General features: G+C 34.4%; 1 protein-coding gene across 7 annotated transcripts in view; it reads left to right on the forward strand.

Annotated features, from left to right (window-relative positions):
* The window catches only part of DGKB (diacylglycerol kinase beta), a 604,621-nt gene that overhangs the window by 431,309 nt on the left and 151,926 nt on the right, over positions 1 to 21,386 (forward strand). For all 7 annotated transcript variants that reach the window (XM_040644224.1, XM_040644226.1, XM_040644228.1 and 4 more), the window contains one exon: positions 3,228 to 3,423. In XM_040644224.1, the coding sequence (XP_040500158.1) occupies positions 3,228 to 3,423 (196 nt within the window). The remainder of the gene's footprint in view (positions 1 to 3,227; positions 3,424 to 21,386) is intronic.

Below are 21,386 nucleotides of genomic sequence, written 5' to 3' on the forward strand. Positions count from 1 at the left end.
TGATCTGGGCATAGAATTAGACTCACAATGGAAAAAAATATTTACGATGTATCGTTAATTTTATCTCATCAAATTTACCCACTCTTACAGCTGTCCAAAGTTCCTCACAATTTTGAATTTTTCTATCAGACGACATATTAACTGAATCTGAAACAATACACTTATTTTAAAAAGTCTCTTTTTAACACCTCTGTGTAGTATGGTGCAAAGTATGCTTATAAACGAGGATTGAAATACATTGGCAGAACAATTTAAATCATCTTCATTTCTTTTAAGTAAATTTGTCTCTGGAATAAGATCTTCCATTTTAAAACTGAAAAGAATGGACAATGGCCTCACAGCATTGCATTCTACAAATAGCTCCCATAGTACTATATGTTAACGACCTTTTTTCTACATAATAAAAATATTCAGGATTTATTGACTAACCGAGGCTGTTAGCTTTTAAGCTTTTATATTCTTTTCCTCTGTAGCTACCTTTTTAAAAATCATAAATCTACAAAGCGGATAAAAATATTATCTGACACAGTATTATAACTTGTTTATAGCTTTTATTTCCATGCACTGAGTTGGTCCGCTACAATTCCTGGTCTCCATCAGAGCTAGCTCCGAAATTTTCCAGACTAATGAACACAATGTTAAAGCAAACAGAGGAAGGTAACCTGGGGTCAAGAACTAGTGGAAACAAATCATTAATAAATAGCAATTTATGTAAGTACATTGTCCTGCTCTCCTAGGAACCTCCGTGTTCATCAGTCCTTCTTTGGGAACTTGAGGATTTTTTTTTTTCATTTTTCCAAAAGCTGCTCACTCTGTTTCCTTGAAACTACACGTGATAAGACTCTGAAGAGTGAAAACATGAATAATAGTATACGCTGATGTTTTTCAGTTGTCACATGTAACTCCCCTCATTCAATTAAAACAAAAAGCCTATTTGCGACTGCTCTCCTTTGCTGCAGATGAACAAAGGAATACTCCTTCACTAATTCTGAAAGTAACTTGTCACAGTGGGGTTCTAAGGCCTAGTCAAATAATTGTCTTAGTGTACTACCTGCTGTGTTCAATATTGAGTGAAAATGGAAGCCAGGCCCTAACTCTAGCTTATTTCACAATTCTTCTGTTATTTAAATGATTTTAGTCAGTTTGGGGAAAGCCAGACCTTTATAAATTAACAGCAGGGAAATACCAAAGGTGTCAGATTGCATATTTATCATCTTTTTCGTGTAATACTTAAATATGTATTAAGAAGTGACTGACATAAATTAGGCAGATTTCAGAAGCCACAGGCCGTGGCTTGTAGAGGACCCCCTTCTGCTTGACATTTCATCCTTGTCAAAGATCAAATTATTTTAATTTAGGCTGCAAATTATAAGGAATGAAGACTTCTTTGTGGGAATTCCCTGTGGTAATCTGACTTTTGTTGTTACTGCTGCTTGTCAGTGTGCAAAAGATATAATATGCATGCAAATAAGGTTAAAAAATATGTACTATCTAATTATCCAGCCAGTACATTCCACTTGAAGACAGTGGGAGGCCTGACACACAGTATGTGTTTGATTCATTGAGGCCTGCAGGGTATTTACACAAGATTACTTTTAATTATGAAATTAATATCTGTTTATCTAGAATATATAGCGGTAAGTGAGTATACACATGAGCAGAATTCTTTAGTAAAAAGAAATCCTCTTAATTTAATACATGAAAAGGAGGAAAAAAATCGCTTGTTTCTAGGGGGAAAAAAGGCATCATCCAGACCTCGGTTTCACCCCCTTTGAAACAAATTGAATGAAAACTTGGCACCTTCTCTAGAATTTGTTTCTAGCCCTGCCAAGTAGACTCAAGATGTGTTGCTTTATTTCACAGTTTTTATATTTTAGTGAACAAGATGCAGTATTAGATTCAGTACGAAGAGGCAAATGTAGAAAAAGAGCTGTTTTTTGTTGGGGTTTTTGTTGTTTTTTTTTTCATTTTGGTGGAGCATTATCTCTTCTAGGTTCAAAAATCATCATTGCCATGAAAAAGAGAAAGATGAAGTCAGTATCAGTGTTTTGTTTTGTTTTGTTTCTGAAATAAGATGCAGTAAATAAAACAGTCCCACCGCAAATATACTTCAGTCTAGGAAATGCATATCCCTAACATGGTTCTCTGTAAGACAGAGTGTTACATATTTGCATCTCTTCTCATATCAGCTTACTTACAACTGACAAAGGGAGAACGATATCTGGCATACATTTATAATAAGTACCACTTTACCACCTCAAAGCAAATGAATAATTAAATAATAATTCCAAAAACAGAGTATGACCATGCACTCTTCACACATGTCCATCAGTGGAAATGAACAGAAAATTCAAAAAATTAAAAAGTGGCCACTCTGAATATCACAAAGCATCGTCTGTTAGCAAGTTTCATATTTTTTGTAATCAAAATGGTGTTTTCTCACCAGGCAAACAAACAAAAATCTGGCTGATTAATTATTTTCATTTCTCAATCTATTGTTATAGCAGCTATAGAGTAATGGTGGATCGTACATTGCCTCTGCTGTTCTTAGCGTTTCTCTTACTCAGCCTCACCGGTCCTCCATATTCCGTTAGACAACAGTGCCTCTCATTGCCTGTAGCACCGCGCTTGGAACTTACTCTAGTACAAGAAACCATCATTGGCCACTCTGATGCAATTCAGGTCTCTTTGAACTGGTGTTTTTTACTTTATTTTTTCCTCCAAAGTCTACCAAGCCATTTCTTTCTCTCCCCAAACAAGTGAGATCACGAATTATGAATTCTGTTTCCTTACTTTGCCCCAATAGTGGCTTGCAGTGTGTTCTAATGAGGAGGCAGTCATTAAAATTTCTGCCTGAACATTGACCAGACTTTCTAGATTCAACCTCTTTTGTTAACACATGGGAAATTTGTAGCTGGTTATGCAGACACCAATATGTGTCCTTCACAATGGTTTTCTGTAAACAAAGATAGACTGATGATTTAATTTGATTATGTTTAAAGACATGTTTAAATGATAACTGATTAATGTACCAGGCTGCTTTATCTTTTATATTGACATTTAGAGTAGTCATTTAAGTGTTCTCGAAAGGTTTATTTGAATATGACAGGATTTTGTTCTTAAAAACTCCTTTTGACAGATAAGAAAATGCAAAAGAGGAAATCAAGGAAAAAATGATCAAATATCTTACTGTTCCTGTTTTTTTTTTTTTTCTTTTTACTGATCAGTGTGATGGAGTACAAATAGATTTAATAAACATCTCCCTGGAAGGAATTGCTATTTTGAATATACCAAGCATGCATGGTGGATCCAATCTTTGGGGAGAGTCTAAGAAAAGACGAAGCCATCGCCGAATAGAGAAAAAAGGGTCTGACAAAAGGACCACACTCACAGATGCGAAAGAATTGAAGTTTGCAAGTCAGGGTAAGTTTTCTCACATTTAATTGTGTTCACTTTCTTCTTAACCTGCTTTTGAAGGCTACTTTAAAATTAAAGAGTTTTCCATTGCACTGTAGTCTATATATTTATGCAGTTATATTTTCCATAGTATCAGATATGTATGTGTGATTAAATTATATCATAATATATTCTAAAATCATATATAAAGTGGCTATATTTTTCATGGGTTTTTTCCCTTTTATCCTCCTTCTTCAGATTTAATTCTGTTTATTTTCCTTCCCATAGAAAACGAAATACGTGTGGGTATTTAGTGGATAATAATATAAGATATATTGCACATTAAGTTCTGAAATGTGATCATCTTGGTCAGGATGTTTCAGTTGTAAGAAGGGCCTCGTTAAGGCTTTTCTGATGTTGTGTTGCAAGATTTTTTTATTCTTGACTTGGTTCACTCAGCCTGGGACATCCAAGCTATCTTACATTAAGCTGTTGTTCTAAGTACCATCTAGAATGACATGTTTAAATACCCCACAAGAAATCTTGGTTATCTGCAGCTGTTTTTCCAGAAATTTTATAACAGCAATGAGGAGACCTGGGAAACAGATCAAAAAAGACTAGCAACATGGGAGAGAGAATAGCTATAGATCAGAATTTTCAATTTCATTGGAATAGAGGTCACACTTGAACACAACAACTAATTCTTGTTGATAGATTTTATAGGCAAAGATATAAAATTGGTAGTATTCTAATAATCAGTCATGCCCCTACAAATTATGTATATTTCTTTTACTTTTCAGAATCTACCTAATTAATACTATTGATGGCATTCAGACAGCCAAGAAAGTCTCTTGGCCAGCTCAGTGTAGCAAAGACAAAATATGGAGAAATTGGCCCCTTATGGGCCCAAGAAAAATAAATAAATATATTTAAAACATAAATAACAAAATAAAATGTGAAAATGGTTCATCAGCTTGATAGTGGTAGGGAACAGCTTTATCTTTCGGTGTCTTTGGTGTCTTCAAGTATCTGATTCAGGTTCTTGGAGCCAGCAGTTACTTCTGTTATATGGACTGTAGTGACCATGAGTGTGACAAAGATTGACAGAGAAAGTATTCATTATTATTGCCTTGAAAGAAGTGCTTATTACAACCTGTCAATGACAGAAGCTTTTGAAACACTTTAAATATATAGTAATCTTAAAGAGGTAAATTCTGAAGAGTCATGTAATTTAGTACAAGCAAATTTACACCAACTTAATTAAAATGCTTCATACTCAGAATGAATATAACTATATGGAAACATGGAGAAAAATGGTTTTTTTGAAGGAGAAATGTATAGAAGAAAGGAGTAAGTTTGTGTCATATGAATTTTAAAATGAAGAGAATTAGATATAATTATTATTTCCTAGGGGTTATTGACATTAATATTGTATTTGCATTAAATGTAAGATTAATAGCTTTCTAAGAAGATTAGTAAAACATAGTAATATAGCCCATTATAATTTTAGAAAGTTGTATATGTATCTATAACAATTTCCGGGGTTTTTTTTATGTGATCACTACGTAAACTGACATGTCCTTTGCATGTTGATATTCCATATATAAATCTGACTTATTCTCAATGTTCAGCTGCCAACTATGTTCACCTATTGAGCTATTGAAGTTTATAAGACTCACGATTATACTCAACCAGGACAAGTGTCTATACATCCCCTAGGGAGCTTCCTGTAGGCTTGCTGTTTGCTGTAGACTGTCATTGCCTGTAACTGTACGAAAAGACCTCTCTTCCCATTTTGTCTTCTTACTTAATGTCATGGAACTATTAGGGCTAAGTCTCCATAAATTTGGTAAAGAAGAAACTGGGAACCTGTAGGAATACATTTTTTCTCAGTAGAAAGGTAGGGAAAAAGAGTAGAAATCAGAGTTGAAGGTCATTGTAGGAGCAATAACAGAAGTATGTTCAGAACTGATTTGGCTCAACTTTTTGTTCCCTCTTTTGAAGCCGACGATGCTAGTAGTTTGAATGTAGTTTTATTTCAAGATAAGGAAAATTTTGTCACTAAAAATGACCTTATCAGCATAATATAGAAAACAGACTATAATATATCAACCAATATTTCCTTTTTATTAATTTTATGTTGATTTTTTTTCGTATTGATATATTTGGCAACGGAATAGCCAGACATATCTCAGAATGCTTCTAAGATTTGATTGCAAATGTATTCTCTTAACCCGTAAATGTTACACTTAATAGTAAAGAGGTGAAATTTACTACTTAAAATACCTGCATAGATCCCGTTCCTCAGTGGTACATATTTCTATCATAGGATTTTATCCTCAATATCTTGACACAAAAACAATAGTATTAAATGTGAGAGTCAATCAGTATTTTAAATCTAGATTTATTTTCAAATTTACATAAAATAATTATAAGTATTGACTTTCGAATGAATTATGAAAAATACAGTCTAGTTCAACATGTTTCTTTAGCCCAGACTCACGTTAATATTTTTCACTCTTAGAAAATACGTAAATAAAGAAATAAAAAACTTAGTAATATAATTTCCTTTCAAGAAGTACTTTCTTGAAACATTAACAAACAACTTTTCTATATGCTGCTGCAAGAAATTTGAAGTTTAAACTTAATTTTTTACTATATTGAAATGGATGCTTATTTCCATCAACTTGAGAAAGCTTTCAGTGGGGGACAGAGTGGGGGAAGCATACATAACTAGATTCTTATAATAAAGATAAATTATTTTATTTAGTAGAAGCATTTAAATTAAGAAATAAGTTTACTATTTTTTTTTTCAAGTTAAAAACATGTCATAGACCAAAGGTCTGGGATCAGGTTTTAGAGCATGCAGTCCTCATCTGTATTATGCTGTGCCTGATCTGGGACTCCTGCACAATTAATTTGTTTGCCGTCTTTGAGGATACTCACAGCACAAGATCTTTCATTAATAATTTCACTGGTTGGAAATGTTATGCTTGATTTAATTCAATTTGACCAAAATTATAAGTAATTTATTTAATTACATTATTGTTCTAGCAGAATATTCTAAAACAGTTGGGTGCAATTCTGAAACATATGCAGACTCTTCTAATTCTGTAGATATTTTCTTTGTGGGTTTGTCTTTCGTGTTTGGATTCATTTTTGCTTTTGGAAATACGAATGAGTGTGTTCTATCTAGTCGCATGGTCTCTAAGCACAGTTGGAAAGTAGGCCAAGTAGTTATTCAGTCTGCCTGGCCTTCATCCTCAGTCTTGCCCATGACTTCCAGTTGCTGAGCTGATCTTTGCTTCCCCCTCTTCTGAAGTAAATCTAGGCCTTGGAAAGATGTCTAATAAATTCACTCACATTAATGTATAAATGACTGATTGCAGATGAAAGTAGAGGTATTTGCATTTTAAAAGAAATAAAGGCCTTCAGCTAAACCATTATTTTTCAAACTTTGTTCCATTGAGTTATAACTGCAGCTGTTCAGAGGTTCTGTAAAAACTTGGTTCAAACTAATTATTGCCATATTTTGGAAATATTAAAAAAAACTGTAATAAAAACACATTAACTTGTGCTCTATAAAAACATTTTGTCATATTAATGACTCTAGCATCATTAAATTCAGTTATCAGATAAAAATAACTTCCATCCTCCTCTTGCTCATCTTCTTCCTTCTCCATAGATAGATAAAAAGATAGATATACATATCTACATACACATTTATATACAAATGCACATGTAAACAAAGTAAGTAAAAACTGTGCCATTAATTAGAAAGTCTGTAGCTCTGCAATGGTCATTTATAAAATATAGGTCTTTGCATATTTAATGAGGATAATTATACAAATGGGTACATTACCACCACAGTGCATGTGAATCACATGCAATTTAAAGGCCCACAAGCTCAGGTACTTCTGTTTGGATTAACAATAAATGGTACATAACGATCAATGGAAGTGAAAACAAGATGATATTTTAAATGAAAATGGAAATGACTTTTTAGAAAAGTTTTTGCTTTGGGGCGCCTGGGTGACTCAGTCGTTAAGCATCTGCCTTCGGCTCAGGGCATGATCCCGGCATTCTGGGATCGAGCCCCACATCAGGCTCCTCCGCTATGAGTCTGCTTCTTCCTCTCCACTCCCCCTGCTTGTGTTCCCTCTCTCGCTGGCTGTCTCTCTCTCTGTGTCAAATAAATAAATAAAATCTTTAAAAAAAAGAAAAAAATTTTTTGCTTGTAGAGAAATTGAATTAGTTAACTACCTCATACAATAGGCCTATATTAGCTTATACATCAAGTGTACTTTCATCAGAGATTTGTGGTATAAATATGCTCACAACTGCAGCTGAAGAGCCTTTTGTATGGTTGAATAACATTCCATTGTGTATATTTATATACCGTCTTTTCTTTATCCATCCATGGATGGACACTTGAGCTGCTTCCGTATCTTGGCTGTTGTAACTAATGCTGCTATAAACATAAGGATGCATGTATCCTAAGAAGACACCTTTGAAAAGTATCTTTTACCCGAACGGTAAGGACCTCTCAAGTAATATGAGTAGTTTTGAGTTATTCTAATGGTTTTAGCTTTGAAGGCCCAAGTCCAAGTATTCCACTTTCCAGAAATGAAAGTAGAATGGTGCCAGACAGCCACATGAGACGTAAAAAGTTCATAGCATTTACAATCATGTGCGTATCTGGATCAAAATATTCTCAGTACCACACAACCAAAACAAAATGCAGAAATCAGTGAAAATAGGGTACCTGTGACACTGCAGCTGTAGATGAGAAAAACTCCATTATTCTCATGGATTGACTATAAAATGTTAGCAAACTGAACCTCAAACATCTATTTGTACAGATAAAATCTAAGTTTTCTCTTTCATTTGTGGATTTTTAAAGTGTTGCTTCATTTGAAAAATTAAAAAAAAAACAAAAACAAAATGTTGACTGCTTTAAAAAGTTTGAAACCACTGAGCAAAAGTAATTATATTCAAGCCCAAGAGTTTCAGATGTTTGCCAGAAGCTACTGGAGACACTGCGTGGGGAGCAGCTGGACTTCCTGCTTGAAACCTCATTAACTAGGTGACTGTCCACCACACATATGGATACAACTAGCCGGGTACCTGTCATACAAAAGTTTATTTTAAAAACTAATTCACATGTGATATTATCCATCAAATTTACAGTGGGTTCACTCCCATTTACTAATGCTAAGTCTTTTATTTGGGGAGAATTTCCCCGAAGTGCAGCATGCACTCCACTGATGGAAAATTGAAATGGTTTAAGCAGTACACAGATGGATATTTTAAGGGTTGGTAGTTTTTGTATGTACGATGATAATAATAGTCATCTCTTTATGGGGGAGGAGGCTGGGTTGTTGTTTTTTTTTTAATGTATAATTTTAACCTCAGTTTTATTTTTGAAACAAATGTATTTAAGCAAAAAATAGGGTAAAAACCAAAACTGAATAATACTACAGGAAGTATTTGAATAAGACGAAGGTTGTGAAGGTGGGACAAGAAAAAGTTTAGAAAGTCACACTAAGCTAACATGACAGCCCTTACCACTTCCTCTCGTTCACACAGCCCTAATTTTGAACATTTATTGTGAACATGCTTTTTCTTCTTCATCCTCTTGCATAAAATTTACTGTGTCTCAGGTCCCCAAGAACAGGCTTCGCCATGGACTTTACACTGCCCACACTCCTCCCCCTCCCTATTTGATGTCCATGCCCTGTGCTAGGGAAGACTAAAACCCCGATTCTTCTTAGAAGCCAGAGGAGAGAGACTATGCATCTGACTGGCTGTCAAGGAATCTCTCTACATCAAATGACTTTATTATTATTTTGTTTTTTGAAAACTCTGAGGTAGTAGGAAGAAGAAAAAATCTGTCTAAACCAGATTGATCAAAGAGAATAAACGAGTTGGTATCTGTGAAAACTTGGCAAAACTTGAATTTCTTTTGCCTCTGAAGATAAATAAGGTTATTGGCTCTTTTGTCTCTGTCTTTAAAACGGGGATGGTGAGTTCTGGAAGAGCTGAGATTCATCTACGTGCTCTGTGCGTTGTATTACCTGGATAAGTACACAAATAGCATTTAAACAGTAAGACCCTGACTTTCTATGCCCTGTAGAATTACACTTCTCTGAAAGTTGATGGTAAGGACATTTTCCATCCATTATCAATTTTTCTAGACATTTCCATGGGTTATTTGGGGTAATTTAGAAGGCAGTGTTTTAAGTTGTCTAAATATAAACTGCAACATTCATTTTAGAACTGTAGATGATGTATTTGGCATTCAAACACCGGCAAGCAGAACAATTTCCAAGCATTTAAATTCAGTGGTTAAATCAATTAAATTTAGAAACAAGAAAAGGATTTCATGCTGCATTATTATACCTGGATCTTAAAATTGTTGAAAGAAGATTATGGCATTTGAGATGTTACATTTCACAAAAATATATGCATATACTGATACCATGATAATTTTATTGGTTGAAAATAGATAAATCCAAACATTTGCTATCTAGTAGTAACCTTTAAGGAGATGTCTCAAATGAGTTCCTAATTGTATGTTTTCATACTACCTCCTTTGAAAATTTCCAGCAGTGGCTAATGCAAATAATATCACCTACTTAATAAAACTATCTAAATATCAAAGTTTCTGTTTGCAGTTGAATATTGAATCATACACCTGGATGTCTTAATGTGATAGCTCTCTATTTTTACAAAAGACATGCTTTTAAAGCATAGGACAGTAATAAAGAATTAAGGGATATAAAACGCATTTCTTGTATGGAAAAATAGATATGTATTTTTGAAATATAAGACTGTGTACTCTTATCTTTGGCCTAGCTGTCCTATAAAAGCATATATATTATGAAGAAGTATTTATGAAATTCCTGTTTGTCATGACACTATAAGACTACAGAGAAACTGCTAGCCTCCTAGAAATTTGGATATCAGAAACCATAAATATGAGTAAATTATTATTTATGAACGATTGAAACATCAGATGGCAGTCTTTAGAACCAGCATCATTGCCCTTTTTTTCCCATGTTCAACAGTCAGATTTTTCAAAATCTGATATGCAGTATGCTGGAAACAAAGTCTGGCGTGTAGTAAAATTCTAGGAACAAAATCTGACATGCAGTATAATTCTAGACTTCTTATAGTAAAATTGGTTAAGTCCACAAAATCATTTCAATATAAACAGACAAGTAATCATTTAAACATGAAAGTGGTGTTTTCTAATACATAAATGAGATCATTGCTATTTAGGGTTTATTCTGGAAAACAAATTGAAAGGGGAAAATGGAGAAAATCCAAATAATAGGTAGGTAGGAAAAGTCAGAACAAGGAGCAACTTGCTTCCACCTAATGAATCTGGGAAAACTTGAAACAAATTAGATTTTTGTAGCAGTTACATTTTGAAAAATATATGAGCTGGCAATCAATCTAGTAAATGCAAAAGGAAGAAAGGGATTTGTTTATTTGAGGTTTTAAATCAAAGCTCAGCTGTTACCTTCTCTGACTTCTGAGGCTGAATACCTTCTTTATTTTCAAATGCTAATGCTATCCTGATACCCTTCTACATTTCTAGCTATTGATTTTAATTGCAACTTCAGAGAAAGATGGAAAATATAAATGCTCTAATGGGTCATTTTCTCTACGATGTTGATGTCTAATATCAGTGATGAAAGGACCATCTTATTTGTTTCTGTGACATAGTATCCAATCCTGAGTCTGTTGAAAACAATAGCAGGTCATCTACCCAGGCTAAGGATGAATTATAATTCTAAGTAAATTTAACTTACGCAGTGATGGAAATATAAAATATATTTCCAAGTTAAATAAATATTGACTGATTGATTATGTAAGCCTCAACTAATTAAATAACACTTGTAGAGCTTGCCTTCAAGTAGTAGTGACGTAAAGTTCCCAAATATGAGGCCATTCTTAGTAGTTTCCTAATTATAAAGCTCTATAGTAATCTTGCCATTTGACAATGATAATTTAAAGCTCATGTAATGGACGTGCCCCAGGGAACTTAAAATAATTTTTCCTGTAATCAGGATATATGGCAATAAGTTAGGGAGAGTTTTTAAAGAATAACAAACATGAAAGAACTATCAAAGAGATATAAAACCAACTACAAAAGTTGTTAAACATGAGTCATGGTTCCTTTTTTTTTTTATTTGTATTAAAAATCATGTTTTCTTTTCCATCAAAATAGAAAATAATAACCCAGAAAAACTAATCTCATTGAGAATGAAATTTCAATTGCACCATCTTGTGGAATGACACCTTATTTAAAGATTTCAAGTCATACCAGCAGTGATATTAAACTTGCATTTTGCCTTTCTTTATTTATAAGTATTTTTTCTAGTTACCTTAATGGATGTGAGGAAACCACAACAATCTGTCACCTGGTTCTCCTTGCACTCATTTCTTAACTACCAAAGGGTGGCATAGGGGGTCCATTAGGGAGCAAAGAGACCTTTTTCTTGAAAAGAGTCGAATTCCACCACCTACTTAATTGTCTTTGAGCTGTATGAATTTGAGTTAACCAAAGCAACTAACCACTGAAGTTCCATTGCCATGAATTTAGTTTTCATCAATAAAGTCTCGTATTATATAGAGCTAGTTAACATATCAATAGTAATTTATTGGACATTATCCAGTGAACTATTTTTGTGGAAATTGATAGAGATTCATATAGATTATCATTCCCTCCACTCTGGATAATTATTCTCCTGGCTTAATAAAAATATTTCTGTTGTTCTTTTGGTAAACTATGGATTTATAAACTATTTTGGTGTCTATTTTAGGCAGTGTCTGTTGGCTGCTATCAGTAAAACTATTACTCAGAGTAAGGTAAAAATTGAGGCCTAAATGTTATAAGGTGGCAGTCATTTGAAATAAGACTAATAATCTCCATGGATAAACATGACTAATTTAAATGAGCCCTAGGGAATTTTTTTAGAAAGTTCAAATGCCTGATGAATGCTGCACTGTTATTCTAATTATCTCGTAATATGGCATAAAATAACAATCTCATTTCATTCTTTTATTTACAAAGCTGCTCCCATTATCATTATATTTTACATGTTCAAGCTCTGAAAGATTGCTTCTCGTTGAGAGATTCATTAAAAGAGAATAATTATATTATATTTCACAGATTGGCTGAAAGAAAATGTATCTTTGAACAATTCCATTTCCCTGAACAGTTGTTCATTTCAAGGTGGAAGACAGGTCTATTAAGTACCTTCTACCCTTTTTAAACATGTCAAAGCTAACCATTAATACTGAAATTAGTAATTTGGTTCTGATTTAATGAAAGAATCAGCTGCTATTTGTAGAACTAAATTTCTGTGGCTGAGAGAAACACAGTGTTTTCAAAATATTGAATAACGAAATATATTTAAGAATCTTTTTATGCACAATGATTTAAATTCATGTCTTTTCTGATGCTTAAAGCCCTTAGCATACTGACTTTTTTCCCTACTGATGATGCTTGAGAATATGTACTTCTCCATCCAAAAAGCTACATAAGACATTTTCTAAGTTTGTGGCATTCACATTTTCAGAGTATCTTGTTAGATGAATAGTAAGAGATAGAAAATCAACCAATAACGAACATTTAGTTTTCAAGTTTACTGCAAGAAAGGTTCATGGGATTTGTAATTAAATGCCTTTTCAAAATAAAAAAGAGAGTCATGCACAGAAATGTAACGTCAGTAAAAATTAGGCCTGATAGAAGTCACTTCATATTTAAACATGTTGGTGTTGTGAAAAAAGCTATCCATGGTCACGTGCAAGTAAATACCTTAACTCTTATCTTAACGCTCTCTGGTAAATAATTAAGCAGTAATGAAATAATATATTAATCATTAATGGTTTTGCCAAGCTTTGCGCACTTGATTACAAGCACTTTCTTCCCTAAGAGTCCTTACATTATAGTCTTTTCTTAACATAGCCCTGCCAGCTCACTCAAATAGAAGTACCAGGCTATCTAGTGTGCAGAGTGGGAAGCAAGGAAAGGAGTCAACCCATCTTTTACCCAGAATAAAAGTATAAAAATTGTTATTTGATTTTTAAAAGACAGTAATTGTATCAAATTTAAATACCAATTTTAAATGTGTGTAGGATTTGAAGAGCTCTGAGAGATATGAAATGCATTAACTGTATCATTTTAAAAGTGTGTAACTAAAATATGCTGACATATTAGCAGTGCTGTTTTGAGTCAGAGGTTGAGTCTGAGGTTTTGTACAGTTTTGTAGTTAAGTGTTTCTGAATTCTTCATAAATGTGTTTTCTGTCTTTTTATTAATGAAATATATTTCTTCTGAAGGAATTCTATAAGGTCTTTATCTTACTTGTCGTCTTAAAATAGATCAGTTTAGATATCTGTTGCATTTCTTGTTTTTCATTTTTGCTGTTTGGCTTCTGAATATTTTATATGTTACCTTTGTAAACTTTTCATCCAAATGTTCATACAGAAGACAACAATTAAAAAGGACCTATAACAGTTGATTTCATTCTTGAAGAAGGGAATGAATATGGTGTGGTAGATTTATGCTAGATCCTGAAATTTATGGTATTTATGGTAGATCCTGAAATTTAACTTCCTTTGTAAATCAAGAAACTATTCAGTTATCCAAAATATTGCAAACAAACAAAACAAATGCATTAGTTGAGGCATAAAAGTTGAATTAAACTAAACAACAATCTGACATTTTAAATCTCTCCGATGGGGGTCTAATAAATCAGGATATTTACTAGCGAGTACTCACAGAAATTGCCTTTATCTGTTACGTGCTGTGACACAGTTGGTGTGTAAGTGTCTGTGTGTCTGTATGTGCGTGTATGTGTGTGCATTTATACTGAATTCGTTTTTGGGGAAAGAATAATGGGCATGCAGATTACAAAATGATGCATGGTAGAAAAACATCACTTGAACACATTATTTTGGAAGTTCCAATCAGAAAACTAGGGAACCAAAGGAAGCATTGCTTTAGGAGGAAGGAAGTTAAGTTTTATTTTTGTTTTAATAGAGAAGAGAGAGTGATAGTACAAAATGTTCTCTAAACATTTTCCCAGGGAAGTGCAAATCATTATCCCAAGAGAAGAGGAGGATGAAAATAGGTAGAAGGGAATTCCCTTTTTTCTCTTCCTTTCCTTCTACTACATGTCATCCGTAGAGAATAATGCACTCTTCGCATTTCATCATTCTTCCTCCTCCCCATGAGAGAGCCCATCTTAGAATGATCCTGCCCCAGCACGTAAACAACTTACTCCCTTGATTGGCCCTTGTAGCAAATCTATACCTACTCATGGGTCAGAACACAGTAGCTTCTGAAGGTCTCTAGGAAAATTTTGTTCCGATACTGTAATGACTGTGTGATACTTTTTTTGCATTTTAAAACTGAGCTATACTTGACATACAGTACTGTGTAAGCTTAAGTTATACCGCTTGTTCATTTGATACACATATATTTCAGTATGATTACCACTGTAGAGTTAGCTAACACCTCTGTCACATTAAATAATTAAGATCCAGTCTTTTAGCAACTTTGAAGTTTATAGGATGTACTGTTGAGTATGCAGTAGTGATTTTTCTCTCTCTTTTTGTTCTCTATCTTCCTATGATAAAAAGAAGTTATATTCCATGAGAAGAAAAGAAACAAAGACATTAGTATCACAGCAGTTGTGGGTCTTACACAGAATTCTCATCTTTAGGTTGTCTTCTTCCTATTTTCTTTTCAAGTCAGCAACCTCTGAAAGGCAGAGACTTTTGACAGGGACATTGAAAGCCAGTGAATTTCTTGAGGCTGGCTTCAGTTTCTAGCTTTAAGTTCAGTGGGTGCATGGCTGTCACAAGTCCTTTGGAAAAAAGAGAAAGAAATTCATGCTCTCAGACCGGTTATTAACTTAGCCATGTCTGTTTCCTAACCTGCGTAAATGGAGATGATGGTTTCTGATTTGTTTTTGTTTTTGTTTTTACCGTATAGGGTGATTTGTACATTTCAATACAGTGCAAATAATTTATTGTAGAAATATAAGATGGCCTTATTTTTATTTCATCAACTTAAAAATATGCACAAGACTATCCCTAGAATTAGTGTGAAGCACTTCTAACATTTGGCCCACATTCATGAGAGAGGAGGCAAAGGTTAAGTGGTCATTCTCCACCTGTGGAACCAGTAACCCTTCTAAGAATGAATTCCAACACCACAAAATTTTAAATAAATAGGATCTTTATTTCAGATCATGACAAATGTTTCCTTTTCTGAAAAACTGCATTATGATTAAGAAGTGGAGTTCTCAATACTTGAAATCTTTAAACGAGATCTGCTGAGAAATAAGGTACTAACCGCATTCGGAGCCACCTTTGAATTAAATTAAAAGTTATTTATCATCCCTTCCCAAGAAAGGCACAATTCCTATTAGAATGTTCATACCAGTAGAAGTTGATTTAAAATACAGTTGACTCTTCCCAGGTGTTAGAATGAGTGAAATATGTAACTGATGCAAGTCAGATGAGTTTCTTCCTGTCTACTCATTCGTTACTTTCTTCCTCCTGGTGAATCATGGAATACATTGTTTACTTTCTGCATTCCCTTTGCTTGTACAATCTTTCTTACAAAGATTGTAAAATTGTGTGGCCATAGTCCTGATTCCTTGGGAGACTCATAAGCCAGTTGCCCATGACCACTTCTCATTGGTTTTGCAGCAAAGACCAAGTCACCGTAGCAACCAGTCCGGATTGTGCCTGCTGCTCTTGAATTTCTGTTTCCCTCTTGGAGGTACAAAGCATTACTTGTGATTCACCACGAACTTTGTAAGAGCCCTTTCTAAAGTACACTGTACTGGAAAGCACAAGCTGCCTAACAAATGAATGACCTTGTGAGGTGCTGCCTGCTGGGGTGCAAATAAATTGTAAGGGAGGACAGGGGACAGGTCATGGGCCCTAGCAAGGCTGCAAAACTCTTTTCAAACTGGCGCTGACTGTGTGCCAATAGATGTGGCAATAACTGTCAACAAGACTTACGGTCCTTGAAGATAGACTCCGTAAGAAGGGAAGGTTGAAGGAGTTCTATGATTTTGTTCAAGTTTAGTGCCTCGTGCTTTTGAACGACTCTTCCTAGGTGGTAGAGATGCAGTCTCGTGGCAGGTCATCACAGTTCTCAGGGAAGCCTTCTGCATGGTCTCGAGACTTTGCATTTTTATTTTATTGTTCTTGCATATGTTGTTTTATTGTTGATGGTAATGTTGATGCTACTATTAAATTAAAAAAGGAAAAAATCTCACAGAGAGTGTAGGATGTCTAGGTTCTCATAAAATGTAGAAAGTATAATCATTGTTCATATTCTTTTGCCATCTCAGGGTAAGTTTCAGTTGCCTCACATGTCATTGCCTGCCCTTCCTGGACAACCTATAGTAGATGATGTGTTTGAGAGTAATATGTCCCTTCAGAAAATGATTTGCTGTTGTTCTTTTTCCATTATTGCTGGTGTCATCTCTTAAATCTAGCATTATCTCTCTGAAAAGCCTTCATATGTACATATAAAATATGCATATAACTCATAAATGATCAGTGAATAAGCAGATTATGCTTAATTAACCCCCCTTTTTTTCTCAACCTGTTTTCTTGACTAACTGACGGTTTCTGTCTTCATTCAGAATTGTGTGGGAAGGGCAAAACTTTAAAGATTGAACAAAATGATGCTCACCTCTTAAAGTGAGCAAATTGATTACCCTCATTTTAAGTCTTTTTTCCCTAAGGATAGTAGGTAGGGGATTTTAAACCATTTTACAATGCGCTATGTGTATATAATGGACAGATAACAAAGACCAGTCATGTTAAGACAGAAATGTCAACCTACACATACGTCACTCATTCAGTAGCTTAATATGGGGGCAGCCAATGCGCTTTGTGGTTGCTTTCCTCACTCACTCCTTCTATCCAGTTGGCCTCTTTGTTGCTCATCAAATACACCAAGCGTGATACCGCCTCGCCTCAGAGTCTTTGCAGTGGTGTTCCCTCTCTTTGGAATGTTTTTACCTCAGATCTTCGTGTAGTTTCACATGGCTTCTCGCTTGCTTTTTTCAGGTCACTGTGAAAATATGCTCTCCTGGGAGAGACTTTCCCTGATCATTTTTTTAAAATGTCATGAATTCCCTCCTATCCCCTAATCCCCCTCCCACTATGTGTTATCCTTTTTAAAAACTTGAGCCCTTTAATGAACTCTCATATTTGCGCAGAAAAGTGCACGTGTCATATATGTACAGTTGATGCGTTCTGACAAAGTGAACACATCTATTGAACTGCTCTCCCAGATCGAGAACTAGAACACCCACACTGCAGAAGCACCCATCCCCTAGCACACGCCCTACTTCTGAGTTCTATTGCTATGAAATGTTCTGCTGGGTTTTGAATTTTATATAAACAGAATTACATAGCATATATTCATTTATGTCTGGCTTGTTTAATTTCATATTTTCATTACTCGGTAGGATCCATTATATGAGTATACAGTTGTTGTGTTGTTTTGTTTTGTTTTTTCCAGCATGGAGCTATTTTAAATTCTACCACTGTAAACATGATGGTACAGGTCTTTGGTTGTGTATATGTATTTCTTCTGGGTATAGAGTGAAAAAAGAAAATTTCTGGGGCATGGCATACATGTATGTCCAATTTTCTTATACTGCTAAAAGTGGTTGTACGGATTTACACTCCAGCCAGTGGTATATGAGGCTTCCAGATGATCCATATCTGGATCATCTTTGGATGATGAGTCTTTTAAATTTAGCCGTTCTAGTTTATTGTGTTTTTTTTTTTTTAAGATTTTATTTATTTGACAGAGATAGAGACAGCCAGCGAGAGAGGGAACACAAGCAGGGGGAGCGGGAGAGGAAGAAGCAGGCTCATAGCTGAAGAGCCTGATGTGGGGCTTGATCCCATAACGCCGGTATCACGCCCTGAGCCGAAGGCAGACGCTTAACCGCTGTGCCACCCAGGCGCCCCTAGTTTATTGTGTTTTAAATACACAGGCTACTGATGGCTAATGAGCTGGGGTACTGTTTTATGTGACTGGGTTACTGGATATCCTCTTTTTTGAAATGTATGCCAAAATCTTTTGTCTATTTTTTTTAATTGGCTTTATCCATATCTATTTATCTAAATATCTATTTGTATTTGAAAGAACTAGAGTCTTTATGGCTCTGTGGGTTGCAACTATCTTCTCCCACTTTGCCTTGCCTATTTACTTTGTTAATAGCAATTTGAAAAGCACATCTTAATTTTATTCAAGTCCAGTGTATCAATTTATTCCTTTTTGATATTTGCTTTTAAATCTGTAGTTTCTCCTTTAAATTTTTTAACATCTCCTGTGTTATTTCCGAGACGCTTTATTTAACTTCAACTTTTTTTTTTTTAAGATTTTATTTATTTATTTGTTAGAGAGAGAGCAAGAGCACAAGCAGGGGAATGGCAGGCAGAGGGAGAAGCAGACTCCCTGCCTAGCAAGGAGCCTGATGTGGGGCTCGATCCCAGGACCCCGGCATCATGACCTGAACCTAAAGCAGATGCTTAACTGACTGAGCCACCCAGGCATCCTAACTTTAGCTTTTAAAAGAAATTGATTTTTGAGCATGGTATAATATCCAGAACAGGAATATTATTTGTCAGATCATTCAATTTGCATAGCACTGATTACTGAAAAAGTTCCTACCCCACTTATTACTGGTAACATAATCTTGATTCAAATGTTCATTTGGTGTTGATTTATTTCTGGATTCTCTGTTCTGCACTAAAATTAGGCAAACTTTTTCTATAATGTCAGATATTAAATATTTTAAGCTTTGGGGTCATATGCTCTCTGTTGTACCTACTCCACTCCATCACATTAGCACAAAAGCTATCAGAGATAAGACCTAAATGGCTGTGTTCTGATAAAACTTTACTTACAAAGCAGGCAGCAGGCCAGATTTGGGCCAAGGCCACAGTTTCCTGAGACAGCTCAACGCCATTGGTCTATTTATCAATCCTAATGCTGATCTGCACTGTCCTAATTGCTGTTTAATTCTTCAGGAACATATCCTTTACATTTTTCTGACACATTTTAGAATCAGCTTTTTAATTTCTCCCCTCTAAAAAAATAAATAACTGCAGAGATTTTGATTGGAATTACATTGATGATTTAGGGAAAATTGACATCTTGACAGTTTGTGCTTTTCAGTTCGGAACATGGTGTACCTTTGCATTTATTTAGGTCTTTCTTAATTTCTCATGATACTGATTTATAGTTTTCTCTGTAGTGGTCTTATGCCTAGATACTTGACATTTTTGTATGCTATTCTAGATAACATATTTTCCAGCATTTACTTTGTAATTGTCCTTTGCCATCATACAGATACAAAACTTCCTAAAGCCAGTTATCAGTGGATTTTAAATATATGTAATCATGTCATATATGAGTGATGAAAGTTTTTTTTTTCTTTTTCCGCTCTTACACCGTGTCATCATTTTTCTTTTTCTTATTTCCCTAGCTAATGTTTCCAATACAGTGCTGAATACAAGTGGTGATAGTGGACATTAATAGGCGGGAGGGTAGATTTCAGTATTTCACTGTTCATCTGATGTTTCCCGTGTACTTTTATAAATACACTTTAGCAGATTAACGATTTCCCCTTTAAGTTTACTGAGTTTCTAGTACAAATGGGTGTTGAATTTTACCAGATTCTTGTTTTATATCTATTGAGAAAACCATACAAATTTTCTTTTCCGTTCTGTGAATGTGGTGAATTGCCTTGCTTATTATTTATTTAGTTATGTAGTTGTTTATTTTTAAATTTTAAGGCAATTGTGTATTCCTTAAATAAGTCCAATTTGGCATGATGTATTATCTTCCTTACACACCACAGGCTTGAGTTTACTAATAATAGATTTAGAATTTTTACATCGATTTTCCTGAGAATTATCAGTAATTATTTTTCTTATAGTATCGTCATTAGGTTTAGTTAACAAGGTTAACTAAAGTTATTGTGCTGGCCTCAAAATACAAGTTAGAGAGTATACAATCATAAAGTGTTCTCTGAAGCCATTTACACTCAAGATTTTCTTTTTGGGAAGGTTTAAAAAGTCAATTACTTTAAAAATGTATTTAACACTATATAAAAAGTCAGTTACTTTAAAGTATATTTAACACTGTATAAATTTCCATATTTTCTCTTGTTTCACTTTTGGGAAGCATTGTTTTTCTAGGAATCTGTGCTATGTGCATTTTTAAACCTGTTGCCATAAAATTGTTCCAGGTAACCTCTTACTTTCTCATTAATATCAGTATTATATGTATTGATGCAGCTTTTTATTACTTTTATTTGTGATATGTTTTTCTTCCTCCTATTTTCTTTGGTTTTAGTGTGCTCTTCTTTTTCTAACTTCTTGAGTTGGATACTTAGCTCACTGACTTTAGCTATTTTTCTTTTTAAGTATATACATTGATGGCTCTGCATTGCCTTCTAAACTTGCCTTTACTTTAGTGCGTTCCCTCCGATTTTGATATTGTTTTATTGTTCTATTATCTTATTGTAATTTGACTTCTTTTTTGATCCATGAGTTGCCAAATATCGCATTGCTTTATTTCTAATAGTTTGGATAACTTTTTGCTGTTTGTCATTGATTTCTAGCTTAGTATCACTGTGATCAGAAGTGGCTGTAAGTGATTTCAGTCTTTCAAAATGTGATCAGGCTTGCTTTATAGTCCAGCACGTGGTCAATCAGTAGTTCATGTCTCTGTGCTCGCCAAAGCTTTTTGAACTATACTGACTTTGATCAGTTATGAATGAAGGTATTTTCTCATTATGATGGTGTCTTAATATATTTCTTATAGTTCTGTCAGTTTCTGTTTAATTTATGCCAATGCTATGTTTTAGATGCGTATATGTTTTGGAATGCATATCTAGAATGGTTGGGGTTTTTGG

This window comes from Ursus maritimus, unplaced genomic scaffold (genome assembly GCF_017311325.1).
Source record: "Ursus maritimus isolate PB19 unplaced genomic scaffold, ASM1731132v1 scaffold_3, whole genome shotgun sequence".
Classification (NCBI taxonomy): domain Eukaryota; kingdom Metazoa; phylum Chordata; class Mammalia; order Carnivora; family Ursidae; genus Ursus; species Ursus maritimus.